This window comes from Amblyomma mixtum, chromosome 1, assembly GCF_055824585.1.
Source record: "Amblyomma mixtum isolate Tamu chromosome 1, ASM5582458v1, whole genome shotgun sequence".
In the NCBI taxonomy this organism is placed as follows: domain Eukaryota; kingdom Metazoa; phylum Arthropoda; class Arachnida; order Ixodida; family Ixodidae; genus Amblyomma; species Amblyomma mixtum.
Window position 1 is genome coordinate 62,429,026 of NC_143012.1, and position 21,712 is coordinate 62,450,737.

The 21,712-nt window shown below is 48.3% G+C and overlaps 1 protein-coding gene and 1 pseudogene across 2 annotated transcripts; one reads left to right on the top strand and one right to left on the bottom strand.

Annotated features, from left to right (window-relative positions):
• The first annotated feature begins 4,847 nt into the window (after window positions 1-4,847).
• LOC149366478 (uncharacterized) lies at window positions 4,848-6,327 on the top strand (annotated as a pseudogene).
• Window positions 6,328-8,164: 1,837 nt separating this feature from the next.
• On the bottom strand, window positions 8,165-21,172 carry LOC149366479 (BTB/POZ domain-containing protein 6-like). 2 transcript variants are annotated; one of them, XM_089560114.1, is made up of 5 exons: window positions 21,119-21,172; window positions 14,323-14,502; window positions 11,780-11,868; window positions 10,033-10,250; window positions 8,165-9,250 (listed from the first exon to the last, which is right to left on the bottom strand). In XM_089560114.1, exons 2-5 carry the CDS (start codon window positions 14,459-14,461, stop codon window positions 8,557-8,559), a joined length of 1,140 nt encoding a protein of 379 aa, XP_089416240.1. In that variant the 5' UTR covers window positions 14,462-14,502; window positions 21,119-21,172; the 3' UTR covers window positions 8,165-8,556. The 2 variants fall into 2 exon arrangements, with proteins under 2 accessions (XP_089416240.1, XP_089416306.1); XM_089560180.1 differs by lacking the exon at window positions 21,119-21,172 and adding an exon at window positions 20,122-20,206.
• Between the last annotated feature and the right edge of the window lie 540 nt (window positions 21,173-21,712).

The window sequence follows — 21,712 nt, forward strand, 5'->3', positions numbered from 1 at the left end:
TACCTACACGTGCTAGAGACCAAACTAGAGAAGAGCGGACTAGGCTTCAACCTTTCTTTTTTCAAGCAAGGCGGATTAATTAAACAGTCATCACCGGTACTTACGTATACGCGGATGATATAGTGCTAACGGCTGACAAGAAGAGAGATTTGCAGAAGTTGATATTTGCGGTACAGAGGGAGACGGATTAGGTTTAGTAAGGAAAAAATGGCTGAGGCTTAGCTAAGGTTAAGCCTAGTCAGATGCGAAGCATATTGATGGCTAGGCTTGGTAATACATGGCTTTCCTTGGTTTACGTTCATCCCGCTCTTCATCGGTCTCTGTGGCACGCTGAAGCTTTCGCTTCTCGTTCAAATCAGCCCTGCTTCTAGGCGGCATCCCAACACCTGGCCGCCTCGTAAGTGCCCGGAGAGTGTTGTTGTTGTGACTGAGAGAAGGATGAAGAGGAAATTGCACGGGCCTGCTACTGGCTCGTGCCAAGCCACCACCGCTGCCACGTGCAGACAGAGGAGAGTTAAAAGATCAGAGGAAAGAGAAAAAGGAAAGAAAAGACGCGCGTCGCAGCAACAACTGCGTCCGCCGGAGCGGACGCTGCTCAAAAAGAAGCGGCCGAAGCCGCGCTCGCCGAAGCGAGAACAGATACTCCTCTCTGACTGAGAGCCGTTTTTTTTTTTTTTGCCCGGAGAGCGAGGCAAGCTCAGCTTTATACCGCTGCTGTAGCGTCACGTGGTCAGCTGCAGCGCCTCTGATGTGGAGCCTCCACCGCCACGGCCGACCGCGCGAGCAGGCAGCCCATCTCTCCTCTGCTGTGACGTCATGTTGTCACGTGGTCAGCCGCCGCGCCTCTGTTGTGGAGCCTCCACTGCCGCGGCCGACCGCGCGAGCCGGCAGCCCATCTCTCCTCTGCTGTGACGTCATGTTGTCACGTGGTGTCACGTGGTCACGCTAAAGGTTAATGGTAGCTCCACTGCCGCGCTCAACGGGCTGTAGTGTAGCTCTAGTAATATGCTTCGCATAAAATCTGCAGTCGTGGCATTTAATGATGAGGGCGGCGAGCATAGAACATGGGAGATAACGCTAGGGGTAGCGGATAAGTATCTTGATGTGTGGATAAATCGAGGTGCTGAGTATATGACAAAATATGAAAAAAAAAATTGGGGGGGGGGGAGGCACTTTGACTGTCTATAGTGCGTAGAGGAGAAAGCGCTTTCCGCACTACTTTGCCTCTGTGGCGCTGGATGACGTCACCACTGGGTGACGTCACACATAATTAACGAATAATTAGTAAGTAATGACAAATTCCTAATGGCTAATCACTGAATAATGACTAAATGCTAATTAACTGCTAATTAATGACGCTTAAGCTTTGCCTTTAGGAGTGGAACGCGACAGCGTGTTGTAGCGCTGCCATGGAGTCCAGGGAACACCACCACTCGTTCGGCGCGATGCCTTGCCCTTTGAACGCAACGCTTTTTCTCTCTGTCACCTCAGTGGACACCTGAACAGCACCTACAGGAAGGGAAGAAATGGGAGTGAAAGACCATAATGAAGAAAATGAAAATTGTGTTTGAGGAAAGGAGATTACGCAGTAACTGTCCCACATATCTCGATGGACACCCGTCATCTAGGCGCTAGATGTAACACTGGACGAACGGGAGAATGAGCGATTAAAGGCTTTCGCCTAAAGCTAGAAGGAATGCAGCTGTCATGAAAAAAGTAAGTTTGACTTGGTTTGGTTCATTTGGGTTTAACGTCCCGAAGCAACCCAGGCTATGAGAGACGCCGTAGTGAAGGACTCCGGAAATTTCGACCACCTGGGGTTCTTTAACGTGCACTGACATCGCACAGCACACGGGCCTCTAGAATTTCGCCCGCCGCGGCCGGAATCGAACCCGCGCCTTTCGGGTCAGCAGCCGAGCGCCTTACGGCCTGGGATAGTGGATTCCTTAGTCGCGCTTTATGGTGGTGGAAAACGTTTATTTTGCTCTATTTTACGATATTTTTTGTGGCTTAAGAAGGAGTCTTCCATCTCATCATCAGGGTCGGTTCCCCTAGTCCAGGGCTCCGCTGAGGGTAGCTGCCCTGCGTGCACGCCTTACTAGTCCTTGTTGGACTTTCAGGATGTCGCTGTATAGCATCCTCTCCCACTGTTCCGCACTCGGGTTTTATATTATGGGTAGCTCGTCTATTTTCTGGCAAGCCCATGTGGTATGGTATAGAGTTGCTTTGTCTCCACGTCCCTGAAACCGATGAAAAGTGGCAGCTTCGAAAGCAAAGGAAAGGCGCATAACTGGCCCCTTGGGACAGTGGACAACTCAGCCGTGGTTTAAATTACGTGGCGGTAGTGACAGATGTGCGTTGCATGCGTTGGCATTGAAAACGCTGTGACAGAAACGCGGCACTGAAGCCATAGACCTCCACTACGGCACCTCTTTCTCTCGTTCTTCTTTCACTCCCACCTTTCTCGCTTCCCTTACTGTGCGGTTCAGGTGTCCACTGAGGTATGCGAGACAGATACTGCGGTTTCCTTTCCTCAAAAACCAATTTACTGAAGCCATAGGCTGTCGGATGATGATGATGATGAAAACTTTATTTTGAACAAGGGAGTTTTGGACACGTCGGTACTTGGGCCCCCGCACGGCCCCACTGCACTCATTCATGTCCCGGAGGCTCATGACGCTGGCAGCCCGGCATGTGGCTGTCGGCGTTCATTGTGTTCATTGGCGTTGACAGCGTTTTACACTCCGATGATTTTAAGGAAAGGAAGTCGCATAACTGGCTTCCTTGGTCAGTGGACGCCTGAATCGTGCTTATAGGTACGTGGGGTGATGAAAGAGAGAGAGAGAGAGAGATGTGGGCTCCGGCTCATGCAGACGGCCCCTGGGCGCCGCCTGCTAAACCGCTTACACCTCCAACACGACTGCACTCCAGAGGAGGCGGAGCGTATCCCAGTACTGTGGCGCCATATGCTCTGGGTCTCCCCGCTCCCCCGTAACATGGACACCGACATGCACGAAAACAGACGACAAGCGCGGGCTCGGGCTCTTGAGAGACAACACGGCTCCCGACCCGGTGTATATTATGTAGACGTAGCAGGGCCATCGCCCACGGGATTTTACACGGCCGCTGTCGTTCACCAGGAAATGCACGTTGATGGACTCTCTTTTCGAGCCCCGAATTCAATGCGAGCCAAGGAAGTAGCGATAGCGCTTGCTGCCGCCCACGCCAATTCGGGAATCATCATTACGGACACCCGAAAAGCATGTGATCATTACTTGGCAGGGGAGATCTCCCCCTTAGCTGCTTGCATTCTAAGACGGACTGCCACTGATCCAACACCGAAAAGAATCATTTGGGCTCCTGGCCATCAGGGCTTACGAGGTAATGAGGCCGCTGACGCGGCTGCCCGAGCGCTTATTCGCCGTGCTCCTCATCCCAGCTCTTCTGGCTCGGCGACTAACCAGCCGCTGCTGCGATTCAGGGAAATAATAACGCATTATAGCGACAACCACCGCCTTTTCCCGGCCCCTGCAAAGGGGCTAAGTAAGACGGAGGAGCGAACTTTAAGGCGCCTGCAGACAGGTACTCTACTCTGTCCTGCAATCTTAAAGCATTACGATCCTAACACGGATGGCGATGCCCGCACTGTGGGGAGACCTGTGATATCTTCCACATGGTGTGGGCATGTACTCAAAATCCCCACCTCCCCCCTTCCCCTACCCCTTCCAGAGAGGCATGGGAGACTGCCCTCCTCAACTGCTCCTCGCTTGAGTCCTAAAGGGCTCTGGTGAAACGGGCGAGAGACGGGGCATTGTCATGCGGTGTCCCGGACTAGGGACGCCGACCATGTAGCGGGGCCACTCTGTGGCTCCCAAACTCTATTTCAGCAATTAAAGTTTTCACCACCACCACCGTGCGCTAGCGCTGACAACGTTGTGGCCGACACGCGGCACTGCTGCAATAGGCCGCAGCGTTCATTGGATGAGCAAACTCGCGATCAACCGTTAACTGCCACCTGCTATAGGGTGGCAGGATGGGTGCGCTGCCTATCCAGTGTCTGGAACGCACTCAACCTTACAGACGCCAAGTTGCTCGATACGCCATAGCTTACGCTCTCCAACCAGGTTCAGCAGTAGTTGAACCGCACCTAATTTTTTTTAGTACGTGGAATTGAGGAGAGACCTGAAGCAGCCGCCGCGGTGGCTCAGTGGTTATGGTGCTCAGCTGCTGACCCGAAAGACGCGGGTTCAATCCCGGCCGCGGAGGTCGAATTTCGATGGAGGCGAAATTCTAGAGGCCCGTGTTCTGTGCGATGTCAGTGCACGTCAAAGAACCCCAGGTGGTCGAAATTTCCGGAGCCCTTCACTACAGCGTCTCTCATAGCTTGAGTCGCTTTGGGACGTTAAACCCCATAGCATAGACCAAACCAAAGCTTTTTTTTTTTTTTGAAGCCAGCTCCCCACTGCTCCCTCCCCCCTCTACTTAGCCGCTGTCGCGGCGCGCTTGCGCATGCGCAGCAGGCATTGCAGCAGACGACGCCGCTGTGCCCGGCGTTGCTATTGGCTGCGCCGTCAGCCAAACACTCCCAGCAGCCCTTGCAAAATCGCGTGTTTTCCGGAACACTTTCTGGCTCCATGTTGGAAAGCAACGTTCTGGCACCGGTCTGCGTCCGCCATTTTTGTTTGCGCTGGTCACTGCGCTAGCTCTGTGTTTATTGCCGCATCCTGAGTGCACTCCTCGACTCGACGATACCAATTTTGTTCATCGGTTCCGTAAAGCTGCAAATTCTCGAGAACTGCTTTGACTTTGGAGGGGCCACCCTGGCGTGACAAAAGCCAGACCGACCAATGTTCGCGGGACTGAAAGAAAAAATCCATGGCTTCTTCTCGCCGTCTCGCAGCGACAGCACGCCAGAGGAGCGTCAGAGCGCATCGAAGAAGCGCAAACGTGACGGCAGCATGGATGGTGAGACCGACAATGACGACGGTGTCATTGTTGTGGCTAGTGAGAAGGACGATGACGACGGTGTCACTGTTCAGGCCAGCAACAGCCGGAAACATTTCCGCTACGACGAAGCTCGTATGCCGAGCGTTGGAAGATCGGAAAATCACGACAATTGGTTGTGGTGGGTATTCCGTAAGCCGATGCAGAACTTCTTCGTCAGTCAGGCTGTAAGCTGCCTTAGCCCGACCGCCACTGAACCTTCCTTGAAGCCTGCCTTGCCTCAAGAGCAGTCTTCAGGCCATGCGTGGAGAGAGTCGCTGCAGTCGGTGGAATGCCTGGAACAAGGTGGGCCCGGTGAGAACCAAAACGACCGCGATATGCCGGTGCGAGAAAGTGACCGTGCAGTGAAACCCGAAGAGTCGCCGGTCAAGAGCCCCGGCTCCAACTCTTCGAGCTCGACCGAGGGTAAAAAGGAGCTTTCCGTGCGCAATGGTGATTGGTGCTTCACGTCGAGCTGCATGCGACTTCAAGAAAAGCGCGAGTACCAGTTGATGCTGCGTCAGCGATGTACCGCTCCGTACCCACAGCCAAATCCTCGTCCGCAAAATTCCCCGTCCTCTTCTCTTAGTTCCACCGACACTGGCAGCACCGAAGAAAAACCCCAGTGGTCTCCGTCGGAACAGCGGTCTTCAGGCAGTACAGTGGCTTTGGATGTGCCGGCATTATCTTCACTTTTCGCGAACTCCGCTTCTGTGACAAAGCGCTCAGTGGCCTTGAAACAGCCAGCTGCATCGAGAAAGTCCTCGTTATCCACATCTTCATCATCGGCGGCGTCGCCAAAATTGCCGCAACTCCCCTCGAGTCACTTTTTCTCGCCAGTATGGATGGAAGACCTAAAAGAAAGGCTGGCACAGGCAGACCAATCAGCTCAAGCGCGCATATTCTTCAAGGAGAAGATTCTCAAAGAGAATAAGGCACACGTACCCCAATCCTGGGACAAAAGAGCCCTCTCTTAAGGAAATCCCAATAGAGGTCGCCAAAAAGGAAGTGTTCCCAGAGCTGACACCCGAGATGGAAGCTGCTGCGAATGACGCTCTCGAGAGGGCACCATCTGACGACATAATTGCCAGAGGCTTCACACTGACTGACATGCAAGGACGTGGAGACGCAGGTCTGAACTGGCTTAACGATGAAGTTATCAACTTCTACATGAACATGCTCATGGAGCGCAGCCGCACGCACTCAGCCCTGCCATCGGTCAATGCTTTCAACACCTTCTTTTACCCAAAGCTGCGTGCCAGTGGCTGCAGTGCTCAGCCATTTGCGACTCCGTCGACGCTTGAAGCTGAAACATTCTTTCCGCACCACTCTTCAAACTTTTGACATATGTTACGATGTCAGGTGATGTGGCCTTGCCTTCAGTTTCCATATTTAGTTCTTGTGATAAAATTTTGTGATAAAATTTTATTGTGATATTGTTATAAATTTATTGTGATAAAATTGCACTGTGTATTCGTGCGCACAGTCCTTTGTTTTCTGTTCTATTCAAGAAAGCTTGCCTCGTCTCACTTCTGACAATGAAAACCTTGCCTGATAATTTTCACTCCCTTTGAGCGCGTAAGAGCTCCATTTTCGGTGAACAGAACTGCTTTGGAATTAAAATGGAGTAATTCATCAAGGTCAACTGCAACAATTTTTCTTCAGTTTTACAGTATGTTGCTGATGTGTGCACCACGGCATTTCAGCTGAGCTTTGAGAAATAAACTCTGCGACGTGCAGCATTAGCATGAGCAGCTTTTTCGATTGCAACTTGCTAGCGTCGGACTTATTTCTTCCTGTTTAAGTATCTTGCTTTGCTGTTGGTTCGTGGCATTTAAATGTGCGCTAAAGAAGTCAACTGTACGAAATGTCAATGCAGTTGAAAATGCTGTTCCTTTGTTACCAGGACAATCCAAGGAACTTGCTTTTTACTGCTGTTTAGTGCCACACTTAATAGAAAATGCATTGCAGTCTCTGTTGTACAACAGAACTGCAGAACACATTAAATGGTACTGAATGGCTCCATACAACCTCTGCACGTAATAAGAAAAAAAAAACCGACAGATGCACATAGTTGGGCATGCTGGAAGAGTGGTTTGGAATCATTGTGCCCTAAATACAGATTATATAAGCACACCTGATTACAATAGCAATGTATCTGTTAATGGAACAAGCCCCTGATATGCTATTATGCAAGATTGGTAGTTTCTTAGGCTGCTTGTGTTTTAAGTATATTGATTTTTAGCGTTTAGACGTGTAGTCGGATGAAAGTGCTCTGTTACTTATTGTGGCAGGCAGAATCTGAAGTGTGAAGGGTTATCGAGTGACCCGAGGGACGTTGCGATGCTCAAATTTCACTTTTGGAAAAATTTCAACAGGAAAAATCAGCATTTACAGCAGTTGCTCTTGCATCATGCTCTGCAGTAATTTAGACCATAGTGCAGTTTTAGCAAATTTAATAGCTGGTTTAGTGCAACTGTTTAGTAATAAACAGGCAGCTAGCACAGATGGAATCATGCCCGCAGAGGAAGGGAATGGTGTGTAGCGTGGTGTTTTGAATGACTTGTGAGAAAAGCTGAACTATAAGCAGTGACAGCACAGGTGTATGACAGTTCATGAAGCAATGACAAACTGTCAAAAAGGAATGTGTTGTGATTTGTGCAGTATTACCATGATTTTGTAGATCTTTGTAGAGGTGTTCCATTTCGTAGTGGCATGCTAGGTTACTATATTATTATGTATCATCATCATCAGCCTGACTACGCTCACTGCAAGGCAAAGGCCTCTCCCATGTCTCTCCAATTAACCCTGTCCTTTGCCAGTTGCAGCCACCATATCCCCGGGAACTTCTTAATCTCATCCGCCCACCGACCTTTCTGCCGCCCACTGCCTGGAACCAGTCAGAAGGTCACGACACATACAGCCTCCTGACTGGTCAGTCAGTCAGTCATGAAAAATCGGCATTTTCAGCTGTTGATCTTGAAACGCCATTTTGTGCAAAAAATGTACGTTGAAGCGGCCAGCTGGTGCGCTCTTCGTACTCAGACATCGACGTGCACCCTCCGTCCACAGAGCCACCATTTTCCTGTTTTCTTGTGTTTCATGGCACGCATGGCTGTGATACTTCGCAAAACTGCGCGTAGCCACCTAAACTACGCACCTGGTTTGCAGCCTTTTTAAATCCGTTCAAATTTACCATATTTAACTTGTAATTCCGTGTCTGACACTGCCAGACGGAGGACAAACACAGTGAAGGAAAGGAACACACACTACAGTGAATATTGTACGTGCTAATAAACGGCATTCTTAACGCTCACTTCACTTCTGTCAGGATTGAACGCTGTCTGAGCAAGTGTGTCTTTTGTTGCCTTTTTTTCCGCCGATGTAAAGTGCAAATAACCTAGCATCAATCTAACTTGGAGGTAAGTATCAACATCACCATCAGGTCCACCTTGAACCATTGTTTTGAACTCCACAGTTAGTTACAAAACTTTACCACATGTTTAATGCACACTGGATTGAGCCTTGTTTCACAAAATGCTTTCTCATCCTGTGCGGTAATAACTAGGGTAATCATTGCTTTTTGTCTCCACTTTCTTCTAAAGCCCGGCCTGCTGTTTCCACCTCCTTCGACAGTGAACCGGTCGTCGGAAGCGGCTTCAACGCAACAAGCTGCCGGAACTGGCCGCGAGCAGTGTCATCAGTGCACACCCACGACGGCAGGGGCACCGAACCGCGCACGATGATGTTCCTGAGTATTGCAAAGTCTTCGTTACTCTTGAGCAGGTTCCAGGAACCGGGTCCTTTCACGTACTCCAGCGGCGTCAGCGCGAGGAACCGCAGCTTGGGCAGGAACGGCCGCAGAGCAGCATCCACCTCCACGGGCGTTTCGCCACTGGACAGAGACTTGCGGCACTTCTCCTCCGCCCACCTCCGGATGGCCAGGAAGACGCAGCTCTCGGGCACTCCGCAAACGACGTTTAGGACGGCCTCCACGGTGGTGTCGTGTGAGTCGACGAACGACTCCGCGTTGAGCACTGCTAGGGCGTCGGTCCTGAGCATGCGCAGTGCGGCGGCGTCAATCCTCTCCGTGTCCGTGGTCGCCAGGCAGTCGATGAGCGGGCACACCCGGTCGGGAGTCAAGTGTTCCGCGATGTACTTGGAGCACACCGTTACCAGCTCCGGCACGAGGTACTTGTCTGCGGCTTCGCGGATGTAAATGGCCTCTTCGAAAGAGTCGGGCAAGCAGGCTCCACAGTAGATGTATCTGCGGAAGAACAGGCGAGGAATACAGAAAACACCATCTTGTATTAGCAGAAAAATGCATCTTGACAACTGATTTCACATCTGTGTCCTCCTGTGCTTCAAAAGGCAGTAAGCGCAATATGAACTGGACGATACGTAAGGTGAAAGCCACAAAAGCATCGGAAGACAATCCTAATGACATCTATGTATGGATAGCCCCTCTTTCAATGGTGACCGAAAGACTGCAGCATCAGACAATACGTTGGTATTCTCTATGTTAACGCTGCCAGCACCACCTCAATGCAGCTTAGTGCAAACACTGCTTAGACATTCACTAGTTATTCAATATGTCAGGCTGGGAAAAACCATCAGGCCATTGCAGAGAACAGGCATGTAGTTCTAAGCTGCAGCTGCAATGCACTTCAAATTAGGCTGTCTTAATACCCGGCATTGCCATCCAGGATTGAGACATACCGTTTTGGGGCAGAGACTATGTTATTACACCGCAATATCACTCTGGAAAGCAGTATTTCAGCTCTTTGGGATAAGAGACAATGCACTACTGCTGCTACACATTGTAGTTTTGTTCAGGTAGGAATTTGGGGTCGATTTTACGTCCACAGCAGAAGCTCATGCAATCTTTGCGACCCTGGCCCAAAGTTACGACCCATGATAGAAAAATTAGCACCACACCCCCCCTGAATGGCAGTAAAGGCATCGAGAAATTTTACTTCAGCCCACATTCTACTTACTTCCAAAGCCATTATTGAAATTATTTATAGACACACATGGACAGATACTCACTTGAGTAGTCCAAAAAAGCCACACGGATGCAGGTCTGTGATATGGACCTTGTCCTTTTCAGGCAGGCTGCCAAAGAACATTGTGCCAAAAACTTCGTTCCTCATGGCCAGAAACTGCTTGTGAGCTCTGAAGCTCCTTGACACCGAGTACTTCTCCGACTGAACCACAAACTCCACATTCGAAAACACAGCACTGTCCAGGTACTTCTCCAGGTTGATCTGCAGATTCAGTTGTGCGCAACAAAAAATGTGTATTTGCCCTGTTAGCAACCTTTGCAACAGAGGAGAGCAGCGAGAAAAGTGAGGCTGCAGCAACTAACCAGGCTGTGATAGTTGAGGGTAAAGCAATAGGGGATATTCAAAATTCCGCAAGTGCGCTTTCCCGCATAACAATGTTGCCCCAAACAAGATGGCCGACTTCGCTATAAAGGAACTACGTGGGCTTCAGGACAGGCGCTAAAGGTGTGGATAGAATGTAAAAAACGTATTTTGGAAGAATCAAACAAAACATCAGTCTTTCTTGCTTTGTTTCAACTGGAAACGCATTGTCAGCCATCTTGTTTGGGGCAACATTGTTATGCGAAAAAGCGCACTTGCGGAATTTTGAATATCCCCTATTCACCTCCCACTTGACACATTAATTCCCTCACTAGAACACAGATTCAGCTCCTACTTTGCTACCCTTGCACTCGCCTTGTCGTTTACATGAAAAGGAGTTACTACATAATGTTAAAGTAGATACTCAAGCATGACAGGTGAAGCAGTGTCATATACAGGGTGTGTCAACTATGAGAACAAATAATAACTGCGCAAAAAGGACAGGACAAAAGAAAAAAAACCACACGGGACAAACGCATGCGTTTGTCCCATGTGGTTGTCTTTCTCTTGTCCTGTCCTTTTTGCGCAGTTATTTGTTCTCATAATGTCGTACCAACTAGCCCCTCACCGCACTCTTCTAGATGTGTCAACTAACTCGTGCAAGCATTCTTGCACACAAAAATAAACCAAAATCCGAAATGCGTGAATAACCATTGAAGTGTCACATGCATTTCACTCACAAATATGATAGCATTTTTATTTATTAATCAACTAATTAGTCCAGATGGCTCATTAAAAATCTTGACTACATCAAAGAGTATACATGGGAAAGCTGCCATCCTGATGCCAACAACATTGATGCATTTGTGCTACTTCGCACCTCCTTAGATAATTCTAGGGCGTAAATCCCTTAACATGTCTTGTGTTACATGCAGGAAACCATTAATGAAAACTACAGCATGCAACAGTGAGGGTACAACTCTGAAAATAAAAAAGAAAACCACGACCCTTTTTTGTGAGCAACAAGATCCTTTCTTTGCTATCCGTTTCTTCACTATCAAAATTTCTACAGAGACCGCATACTGAGGCCTGCTCAGCGAAGAAATGAATTTTGTACCAGTACACACACGGTTTGTGCGCAGGGAATTAAAGCTTCTTAGTGGCTATGAACCACTGAAAGACCAATGAAGAAAAGTAGCAAAAGTAGACCGATGTTTTCATCTGTCAGAAAAATTTGCCCTATACTACGTCCATTCTATTCCCGCTGCAATGACAACCATTGTACAACCCAATTATACTCTAATCCTCGTGAAGACTATTCCTGATTCAGGACACAGCTCCCGAACCCTGCAGGTGACTAAATGCATTGTCTACTGTAACCAACAGAAGTAAAGCACAGTAGACCAAGAATTTACAGCATATTTTCTTACCAACTGAGGCATAGGAGGTGGCTTTGGTGGACTGGTACTCTCGGAAGGCGGCGCATTAAACCTGAAAGGCACTTTGGGATCAAGAGATCCTGGGTGAGAAAATGAGAGAGGAAGAACATTGGAAAACTAGAATTTATACTTTAACTCCACAAGTAGGTTGTGCTATTCCTAGACCAATGAGCATCTGAGTAAGCAGTGTGCACTACATTCACCTAAACACAAACTCTTCTCCGGCCGCGGCGGTCGAATTTCTATGGAGGCGAAATTCTAGAGGCCCGTGTACTGTGCGATGTCAGTGCACGTTAAAGAACCCCCGATGGTTTAAATTTCCAGAGCCCTCCACTACGGTGGCTCTCATAGCCTGAGTCGCTTTGGGACGTTAAACCCCATAAACCAAACCGAACCATTTTCCTACTCCACTTCACATGGTAAAAAATAAGGAGGGGGATCCTTGGAACTAAGTCACTCTCAGCAACAATACTGTCCAATAAGAAAAGCAGTAAGTGGGGCAAACTGCCATCATAATGAGAAACGCACAACCAATGAGCATGGAAGACAAGGACACCGCAAGCACAAAGTCACGAATGAGGTTTCAGTGAAATCCAGTCAATCAGTGCTAACAAATATGAATGCACACGCCACGTAAACTTTCTCACTGGGGTGGCAATGATATGCCAAAGTAGTACAGCACTCAGAAATTGAAGGTCTTTTGCGTCAACAGCTAAGGCTGGTGACCTAATAAAAGAGCCATTCACTTCATGAATCTAAAAAGCATCGACAGCTCAGGTTACACTCATGACAACCACTTCATAGTGTGCAGAACTGTACATGATGCGACTCAGTGCGGCTCCGGTTAGCTTAGCTCAACGCATTTGTGTAACACAATAAATGCTGCCGCACACAACCACTGACGTTGCAGGTTCTGGAATGCCCGATGAGCAAAACACCAGCAGGGGCATCAAGCGTGCTTCATTACTTTGCCTGCCAAGCAAGGAGTGGCAGGAGCATGATGCATGGTTAACAAGCATGGGAGAAAGCAGTCTCCATCTTGCACTTTCCCATCATGCCTGCACTGGGCACGAGTCGAAAAACCTGCCAGCCTCCCGGGCAGTCCTGCTCATAAGCTCACAAGTGTGTAGCCATTTGGCTCAGACCCAACAAAGAGCTAATGCTGAATCCTGTGCTTGGGCTTGGCCTCTACAAGAAAACACTGACAAGAAATAACCTACCAGTGCAGCCTGACTACACGTTTCCATTCATGTCCCTTTAAAGGGCCCGTGAAACAGTTTTGAACTAGCTATAAAATGAGTGCATTACGTAGAGTAAAGACCACTGAGTACTAATACACAGGTCCTCAAAAGCACAGCAAGAATTTACAATTAAATTTTGTAAGTTCTAATCCCCGTGCCTTGTGCTGACGTCCGCTGACAATCTTTTGCACAAATCCTGCAATGCGACATCGTGAGAGAGGTGGTCATTGGCTAGCCAAAAAATTTGCTGGTGGTTTAGCTCCGGTTAAACCTAGAGTGTACACAATAGCTTCATATACATACACTTCGCACCCTTTGTTTATAAAGTGGCCAAGCAACGATGTGCACCTGCAGCTACTGCGCATGCGTAATGCGTGCAGCAAGGCTGCACAGTCGGCAGCCGTGCAGCGGAGAAGCCGGCGGCAGAAGACCTGTTGTGGGTCGCATGCGCAGTAGTGGCTTCAGCTCGGCCCGGTGATTTTGGCTTTACATGACGCAGTGAAGCTGTCGCTTCAATACTGCGATGATGTTCATAGACGAAGCAGGCAAACGAGGCGTGGAGCAGTAGCTGCTGTAGACGGCAGCCTGTCACTCCTTTCCAGGCTTGTACCGCGACAGGGAAGCGAGTGGCCAGAAAAAGTAAACTACCAAGCCAGGCAACGCTTTCGTGGGCAGAACGTGATCCCCACCCGTTAATTTTTTTTTTCTGGCTTGCTCGGGTATATGAGTTCAGAGGGGAAAAAAAAGCAGGGTTATTGTTAATCACTATCGTCCTTAGTCGCCGACATCTCTGGAGCTACATAAGCTAGGCTGAAAAATTTTGCAAGATGATAATGGCCAATCACACATATATCAGTATTTCGCTTTTCTTGCTCCTGATGCCAAGTGTTTCAAGGGTCATTTAAAACCCACCAGCCTTGTTCAGTTTGCACTCTCACACTTCAAAAGGCACAAACTGGTAACATCAATGCACAGTACCTAAAGTAAGCGGCCAAAAAAGGTTCATCAGCATGAACCCCCAACCCTACATGCAGGTTCAACTGTACCCACGATTTCATCTACTTTATGAATCAACCTCATGGCAGACCCCTGTGACAGCTTGTCTTTAATGCCTCGAGCTTCATCAATTTATCACACGCTTTTTGTTTTTCTCTTCCAGTGAAATTTATCGCTTGAAACCTGAAAGCAGGAGAACGGGCTGCTTCCGGAAGAAATGGCAGCTGGCCAAAAGACACCTGTCGTGACAGCCTGGCAAAAAAAACAAGCCCCCATTCCAACCCCACTTCGTCTTACCTGAGGATGCAAAGTGAAAGTTCGCAGATACGAATGAGGGCAATGCAATGATACGGCCACTATCCCTTGCGTTCGGCTTAGTAGGTGGCATTTCAGAAGCAGGATGTCGTGCTTTCAAAACGAAGTGTTCCCGAGTCATTCAAATCTTGCTCTTGTGCTTGGCTGCTAACGCAGATGGACCTGCACATAAAGTATCAACACAAAATATTAAACTGCATTGTCTCACCTGATAGGATCTGGCATGCGGCTTGGCACCTTCCGCTTCAGGCTACATCAATTTCCGGCCTCAAACTGGCTTTGCCAGATCCCTCCCAGGCTGACCCATCGACGCCTCGGGGCTCCCAACACCCCACCCGCTTCACTTTGATGCCCTTTTGATGGTTTATGGGGGTTTAACGTCCCAAAGCGACTGAGGCTATGAGGGATGTCGTAGCGGAGGGCTCCGGAAATTTCGATCGCCAGGGGTTCTTTAATGTGCACTGACATCGCACAGTACACGGGCCTCTAGAAATCCGCCTCCATCGAAATTCGACCGCCGCGGTCGGGATCGAAACCACATCTTTCGGGTCAGCAGCCGAGCACCATAACCACCGAGCCACCGCAGCGGGTCTGACGCACTTTTGAGGTTACGTGAGTCTTTCTAAGGCACTGTCACATCTCGGTCTATCCCCTGCTTGTGCAGCGACTCTGCTGCGACTCCCAAGCGAAGTAAGTCGTTTACACGGCTTTGACAAGAGATAAAATTAGCAGACAAGTATGTTTCTCGGTAATGCGATTTTTGAGGGCAGCTACTGAGGTACTCGAACTGTAAGCGAACGCGTACGAAACATGCAGTGCCGAACGAGGGCGGCTCTGGGTTTCAACTTGGTCAGCGCGCACAGCATTTTGCTGCCGATGAGACTCGACTTGGGCGAACGGCCGGCGCGCTTGCAGCGTGCGTTACTCTGGCGCCATCTCTGGCGAAAGATGCATACCTTACCGAATCGGCGAATAGACTACGTCACGCTCTGTTTGGTGCCGCGGGTCGACATCGCATCGCAAAGAGGGCGCATAAATTGCAGTTGCGTCGGAGAGAGCAGCACAAGAAAGAGGCACCAGCACTGTAGAGAAAGGCGGAACGCCTGTGTCCTCTGAGACGACCACAGTAGCGGCAGCAGCACCAGGTATGTCCAAGGGTCCGTCACTGAAGGGCGATAACTCAAGCTGAGCACAGGCGCAGTCAATGACGGCGTGATGTGTGGAGAGGCAAGACATATCGGTCTAACGCTATCAGTTAGGTCGGCTCTTGAGGACCACATAAGATGCTGCGAGGGATTCGTTTTTGTAAGCGCGTCAATCCCCCCCCCCCCACCACCACTACCTCCCCCTTCCTCTGACCTCCTCTTGTCCGTCAAGAGCGGCTACCAACGATAGAAAGCTCTCGGGCTTGAAGAAGCACGCGTGCCAAAGTAAACAGCGAGATGGCGGAGCGCCCGCTGTTGGTTGCACGCCCCAGTGACCACGCTGCGGCTCAAGCACATGGCGACAGGAAAAAGTCTCAACCAGGGATGACGTCGTGAGATGAGCGGGCGAGGACGATGAACGTCTGGAACGTGTATGGAACGTCCTCGATAAGCGGGCGGGTGGTGCAGGCGGCTAATGGTCGAATGTCCTGAGCGCTGGCGGTGCGAACAGAAACGGCAGGAAGGGGCGTCGTCACTTTTTTGAGTCTGTGACAGAGGGTGTGACTGAGAACGGAAACGGCTAGTATCAACAAGTGCTTCGATGGCGACTCCCTCAACGAACACGGTAATGGCGGGCACGGAAACAGGCAGGTCTTGAGTCGCTGGCGGTGCAGTTCTTGCCTCCGGAACTGCGGCCGTTAGTTTTCCGCGTGGAAGGCGGGTTGGCGGCGGAGCATCGGAGAACGGGAACGGAGGCCAGGAGACGGAGAGCGGTGGAAGCAGAGACGGTAACTAGGAGAAGAGGAATCCGGAGGCGGCCCATGTGACGCAAGCAAGCGGGAATGCTTCCCCCAGACTCGTCCCGTCCGGCCTCAGGAGTTTCTCCCCTGCCCTAGAGTGGGCGAACATTCGCTCGTAACCCTGCTGGTGAGTTGGGTTACGGCTCCCCAGCAGTACCAGCGGCAATAAATGCCTTTTGGTGCCAGCCAGTGTCGCTCCTTTGTTCCCATAGAGCACGGCCCGCCGTGCTCCGCTCCGTAGCACGCGCGATCACGGGGTGGGGTCGGCAATTTGAATGGCCAGCCGCCAATAAGCAGGAAAAACGCATTTATCCCCGTATCGCAATCCTACAGCTTATACAAATTGTTTGGCAAGTCATCAGAACCCCAAGCCTTGGCAACATTCCAATTCTGCAACAAAGACAGTATACTACTGGTGCTTCCATAACGCTAAACTCGGCCTGGAAATCTAAGCTATTCATACATCCTGTAACACTGCAGAGTTTAAAACAGAACTAACAATCATTAAAGAGCCGAGTTTTTTCGGCAACATCATCAACAAAACTAATGCAAGACACAAGGGGTGGTATAGCTACTGTTTTTGGTGTAGCTACTTCTGTTTTACATGCTTCCAGAATTCCTTCAGATCATCTTTTAACCTCTACTTCACTGAAACACTGCATGACTGTTTCACTGCTGTCACAGATACTTTCATTTTGTCTGATTTCTTAAAGCTCCAACTAATTTTCCTTTCTCCGTCTGTTTTCATTTAAATGCACCTTAAACTCAGTGCCTTTTGCACGGAAGACTACAAGCTCCCGAGTAAACTAAGGTTTGCTTTTACTTCTCCTTTTTGTCAATATCCATGACAGAGCAAGGTGTTGCTTCAGTTCAAACATCTTTTCCTCGAATATAAAGTTGCTCTGGGCATATGTTTCAAAAACCATTAGGTACTCACTCATTCACCTCCTCATTCATCAAGCTCACAGGTGCTCTCTTGCAGTTATATACTTATCTGCTTATGGTTCTGATGCTTCTCAAGTGTTCAACCTTCATTTCAGAAAGTACTGCATTGTGATCGCTTATTCCAGGGAGCACAAGTGAAGCGGACGAATTCAGGTTGATCAGTGAAAAACAAATCTGAAATCCAATTTCCACGTGTCAGCTCCAAGGAGGTTTGACACAACGCAAAAAGTTCAGCCAAGCTGATCAATTCTTGGCTTTACTGGCCCATGGTAGAAAAAAACGAAGTCCAATCAATACGAGGCAGACTGAAGTCCCCTCCAATCACCATGACGTCTGTTTCGCATTGCGTCAACTGTCACTGCCAACTGCATCAGCACATCAACAAATGAATCAGTTGTACAACATGAACTGGTGGGCGAGTTGGTCTGACATACCTAGTGAAGCAGCGCAATGGCACAGGGCCAAGAGTTATTATTCAGCATCGGTCTACGTCATACAACTTCACACTGGCTGGCGTCAGCATTTATCTTTTAAGAAGAAATCCTAGTATTCTCAAGAGTGAATATACCTCCAGGCAAGTATCTATTCTTACTGCAACTTTTAAAGTGGTCTAAGAATACCTCACCACTGACAACATCATTAGCTAAGTATGGTAAGGTACCAAGAATAATGGACAGCTTACCATTATCAACTAGCGCTCCAAACTCATCAACCTTGTTTGTGATGCTACATCAACTCCAGACAGCCCCTGCAGCAGATACATTAGAGTTTTCTATTCTTCAACAAATCGGGAGATACCCTCTTGGAAGTACGGCCGCACAGATCTTGTGTCCGGATCACAACGGAAACTGACCATGCAGGACCACCATAAACAGTGGAGGCCGGTCAGCATAACAAAGTCAAATGGAAGCCTATAGTCATTTCAATCACTAAGTCCTGTCCTGTTATTTGTTACTGCCTTTGAATATAAGGGGCTTTACTTGAAAATTAATTATAGTGCCACTTGGCACGACACTGCAAAATCAAAAAGGTGCGGCGACTACTGCGTTTGGCACAGTGGGGCGCTGCTCGCACCGAAGCACAGCACACTGTCAACTGCGTTCGCCTGTTGCAATCGTAGACGCTCCTCTAATGGTGGTTCGTACTTTATCATCATGATACTTTAGTGCGTTTCAACCAAGTTTCAAGGAACATCCAGAGAGAGGTTTCAAGGAACAGCCAGATAAAACTAACTAACAAAGCGGCAAACATCCATCAAAGGAGGCCCTTCAGCCAGTGGTGTCGATTGGTTGTCATGACTCATGACAAAGCAGTTAGTCCTATTTCACGAAGGCGCCTGCCATTCACCTGCGATGTGCTAGCAGATTAACTGCGATGTCATGACAAACTGTCATGACAGGCAGTTCACTGCTTTGTTCTTGAGCTGTATCTAACTACTGCTAACAGAGAGTTAGCCTAGCAAGCTCATTTATTAAGGTGAATTGCCATTACACCTATATGTTACATGGAGTTCACAAATACACATGCTTCAATGGAGGGCAACATTTGAAACTGGTTTGGTTTGGTTTATGGGGTTTAACGTCCCAAAGCGACTAAGGCTATGAGAGACACCGTAGTGGAGTGCTCCGGAAATTTCGACCACCTGGGGTTCTTTAACGTGCACTGACATCGCACAGTACACGGGCCTCTAGAATTTCTCCTCCAAAGAAATTCTAGAGGCCCGTGTACTGTGCGATGTCAGTGCACGTTAAAGAACCCCAGTGAACTCCATAATATCACAGAATTGCACTTTAGAAAGTCTTGTAAGTTGCATTAGTCTCGAATCAACACACGTCTTCAAAACTGCAACTGCAACATGCAGTATAAAGAGAATAATTAACAAATTTTGGTTAATTAGTCACATTACCCCAACCATTATCTCGTTTTCTTGTGTCCACCGAGCCCAAAACATACTCAGTGAAGGCAGCTGCATCCATACGACAATAAACATAATTTTATAAAGCTGTAAAGATTTTAAAAAATCACCCTGTATATACTAAAGAGCCCCTCATCAAAGCTTGTCAAAGCGATGCTGCCCAGCATAGAAATCTTGTCAACTTCCACCTCAAAATAAAATAACGAATTAAAATTTAAAATCACTGCGCTCATCAAGTACTGTATCCACAAATGTGTAGTACATTAAGTTGGCACTCACAATTCATGTGCTGACATTCCGGAAACACTTCACATGCACTGACCACATTTACAGATGCCACTTATGAAACCTGTGGTCCACTCTCTATGTGGTCCACGGTGAATAATCCTAAAAAGTGCGCATAAGATATACAGTGTTTGCCAAAAATATACAGCCCACAGGATTTGCTTCTGAGCAGAGTAGCGGGCCTCTCTCGCACATTTGGCACTCCTCAGCTTTGGAGGTGTGAAGATGAGTTCCCCTCACAATGCAAAAGGAGAAACACAACAAAGCTCCGAAGCAAACATGGTGGGCTGTGTATTTTGGGCAAAGATTGTATGTGTCGATGTTTTATGGAGCGGCCAATTACTTTTGTCATTCTCTGTGAACAATGCTATGCAGGTTTCTACAATGCATGTATTTGTCTGCATTCGGCGTTCAACACCCTGCAAGCACTGCAGTGGATTTCAATGTCCTTGCTGGCACAAAAGCATATTACTGAGGCATGCCAATTCCTGCATTGCATAAGGTGAAAAATTGAGTTCATTGCTTGATTCCTGAAAAAAATAAAATAAACAAAACAGCCCGCTTTCTCTCTTGGGGGGGGGGGGGAATGACTCGCGAGGATACACCGGCACTGGCGTCGTGCACTTTCTCGGGGCCACGTACGTTTGTTACCGCATTTTGGGGCAAGCTTTTAGAGCGAACTTCCACTCACCACTTTTCCCAGCTGTGAAGCAGCATGTAAGGTAACAATGAAGACGCCCAAGGACTCTGGTTACGAGTTGCAAACAGCGGTGTTTCACACGTGGGCTTCTTATGACGTTGAATCCAACAACTTCGGTGCGGAAACGCAGTAAGTACAGAACTTTTATTCCCTCTTTAGGGTCAAATAACTTCACAGTAGTCATGTTGATTTCTGACAGTAACATCGTCCACCCACGGCGACAGCTCTACAAGTTGAAAGCGTACCATTTTGAAAGCCTTTGCATAATTGGTCAGTCAACAAGTACAGTTCATATGTTAAACAAGCCCGTGTTTGGTTTGGTTTATTAGGGTTTAACGTCCCAAACGACTCAGGCTATGAGGGGCGCCGTAGTGAAGGGCTCCGGAAATTTCGACCACCTGGGGTTCTTCAACGTGCATTGACATCGCACAGCACACGGACCTCTAGAATTTCACCTTCATCGAAATTCAGCCACCGCGGCCGGGATCGAACCCGCGTCTTTCGAGTCAGCAGCCCAGCGCCGTAACCACTGAGCCACCGCGGCGGGGCTAAACAAGCCCGTGTGAACGATTGCTACACAGTACAAAGGCAGGCCTAATGCAAGAAGGATAAAGAAGTTTTGAACTAGTTGATAATCCATTTCTATTTCTAAAAGATCAAGACCACAAAACACGGTAAAATCGCAAGAAAGTTGGCAGACAAACGAAATATCCGCAGCGTTTGCATTCGTCTGCATTCTCGCGTTTCCGACCTTGTTTAGCGCAGTATACCGTTCGTAAAAAAAAAAAAAAAAAAAAAAAAAAACGAGAAAAAAAAAAGCTGACATTCCGTAGTTTGACTTACAATAACAAACCTAGCGCCTAGACTTATTTTGGAGCGCCCTCATGGAAGGCAGTTTTCCTTATTTTGTGCGAGTTGCTAGGAGCAGCGCTTTCGAAAGATAGCGGAGCCTCTATTTTAACTCCGGTAAAAGGCACTAAACTCTTACCAGTTGCTGACAGCGTCTGGACCTTCAGGACCTCGTGCACGAGAATTCCCTTTGAACGAAACACGGCCTATGTCAACAACAACGCGCGCTTCTATCGGATTTGGCTTTTTCAAGTTTTGGCTACCGGCGACTTCGTGCATTCTACTGATGTCTACACCGATCAATTTTCTTCCTCTACAATGACGGTTAACTTTCGGTTTCGGCATTAACCACACCGTTATATTCGCAAGAATTTGTTTTGCACAAGTAGGCGAAGCGTACGTATTCACCACAACAGATACGATTACTTGCAAAGGCAAGCACCACAAAAAGACGTTTTAGAGTTTTTCATGTTTCTTTCGTTCCGTAGCCGCAACGTTTTTACAGCTGCACATGTGAACTTTCTATTCATCCGACAAACAAATGTGAAACTCTACACGGCTTTAGCAAGGAAATGTGCTATAATTATTTCAAGATACGTCTGTAAGAGCGCCAGCCATATTTCGCTCATAATAGTTTATATATTAAAAACCTGTGCGTCCTGTGCGTCTAAAACACGGATCATGATCTATTTCACTCATTTGTTGACACACGTTTACACTGGTAGCACCAAAA

Coding starts and splice junctions, on each gene's coding strand:
- LOC149366479 (XM_089560114.1), bottom strand. CDS start 14,461: ATGACTCGGGAACACTTCGTTTTGAAAGCACGACATCCTGCTTCTGAA. Junction 11,869..14,322: donor CTTTCACTTTGCATCCTCAG/GTAAGACGAAGT, acceptor TTTCTCACCCAG/GATCTCTTGATCCCAAAGTG. Junction 10,251..11,779: donor CACCTCCTATGCCTCAGTTG/GTAAGAAAATAT, acceptor CTGAATCTGCAG/ATCAACCTGGAGAAGTACCT.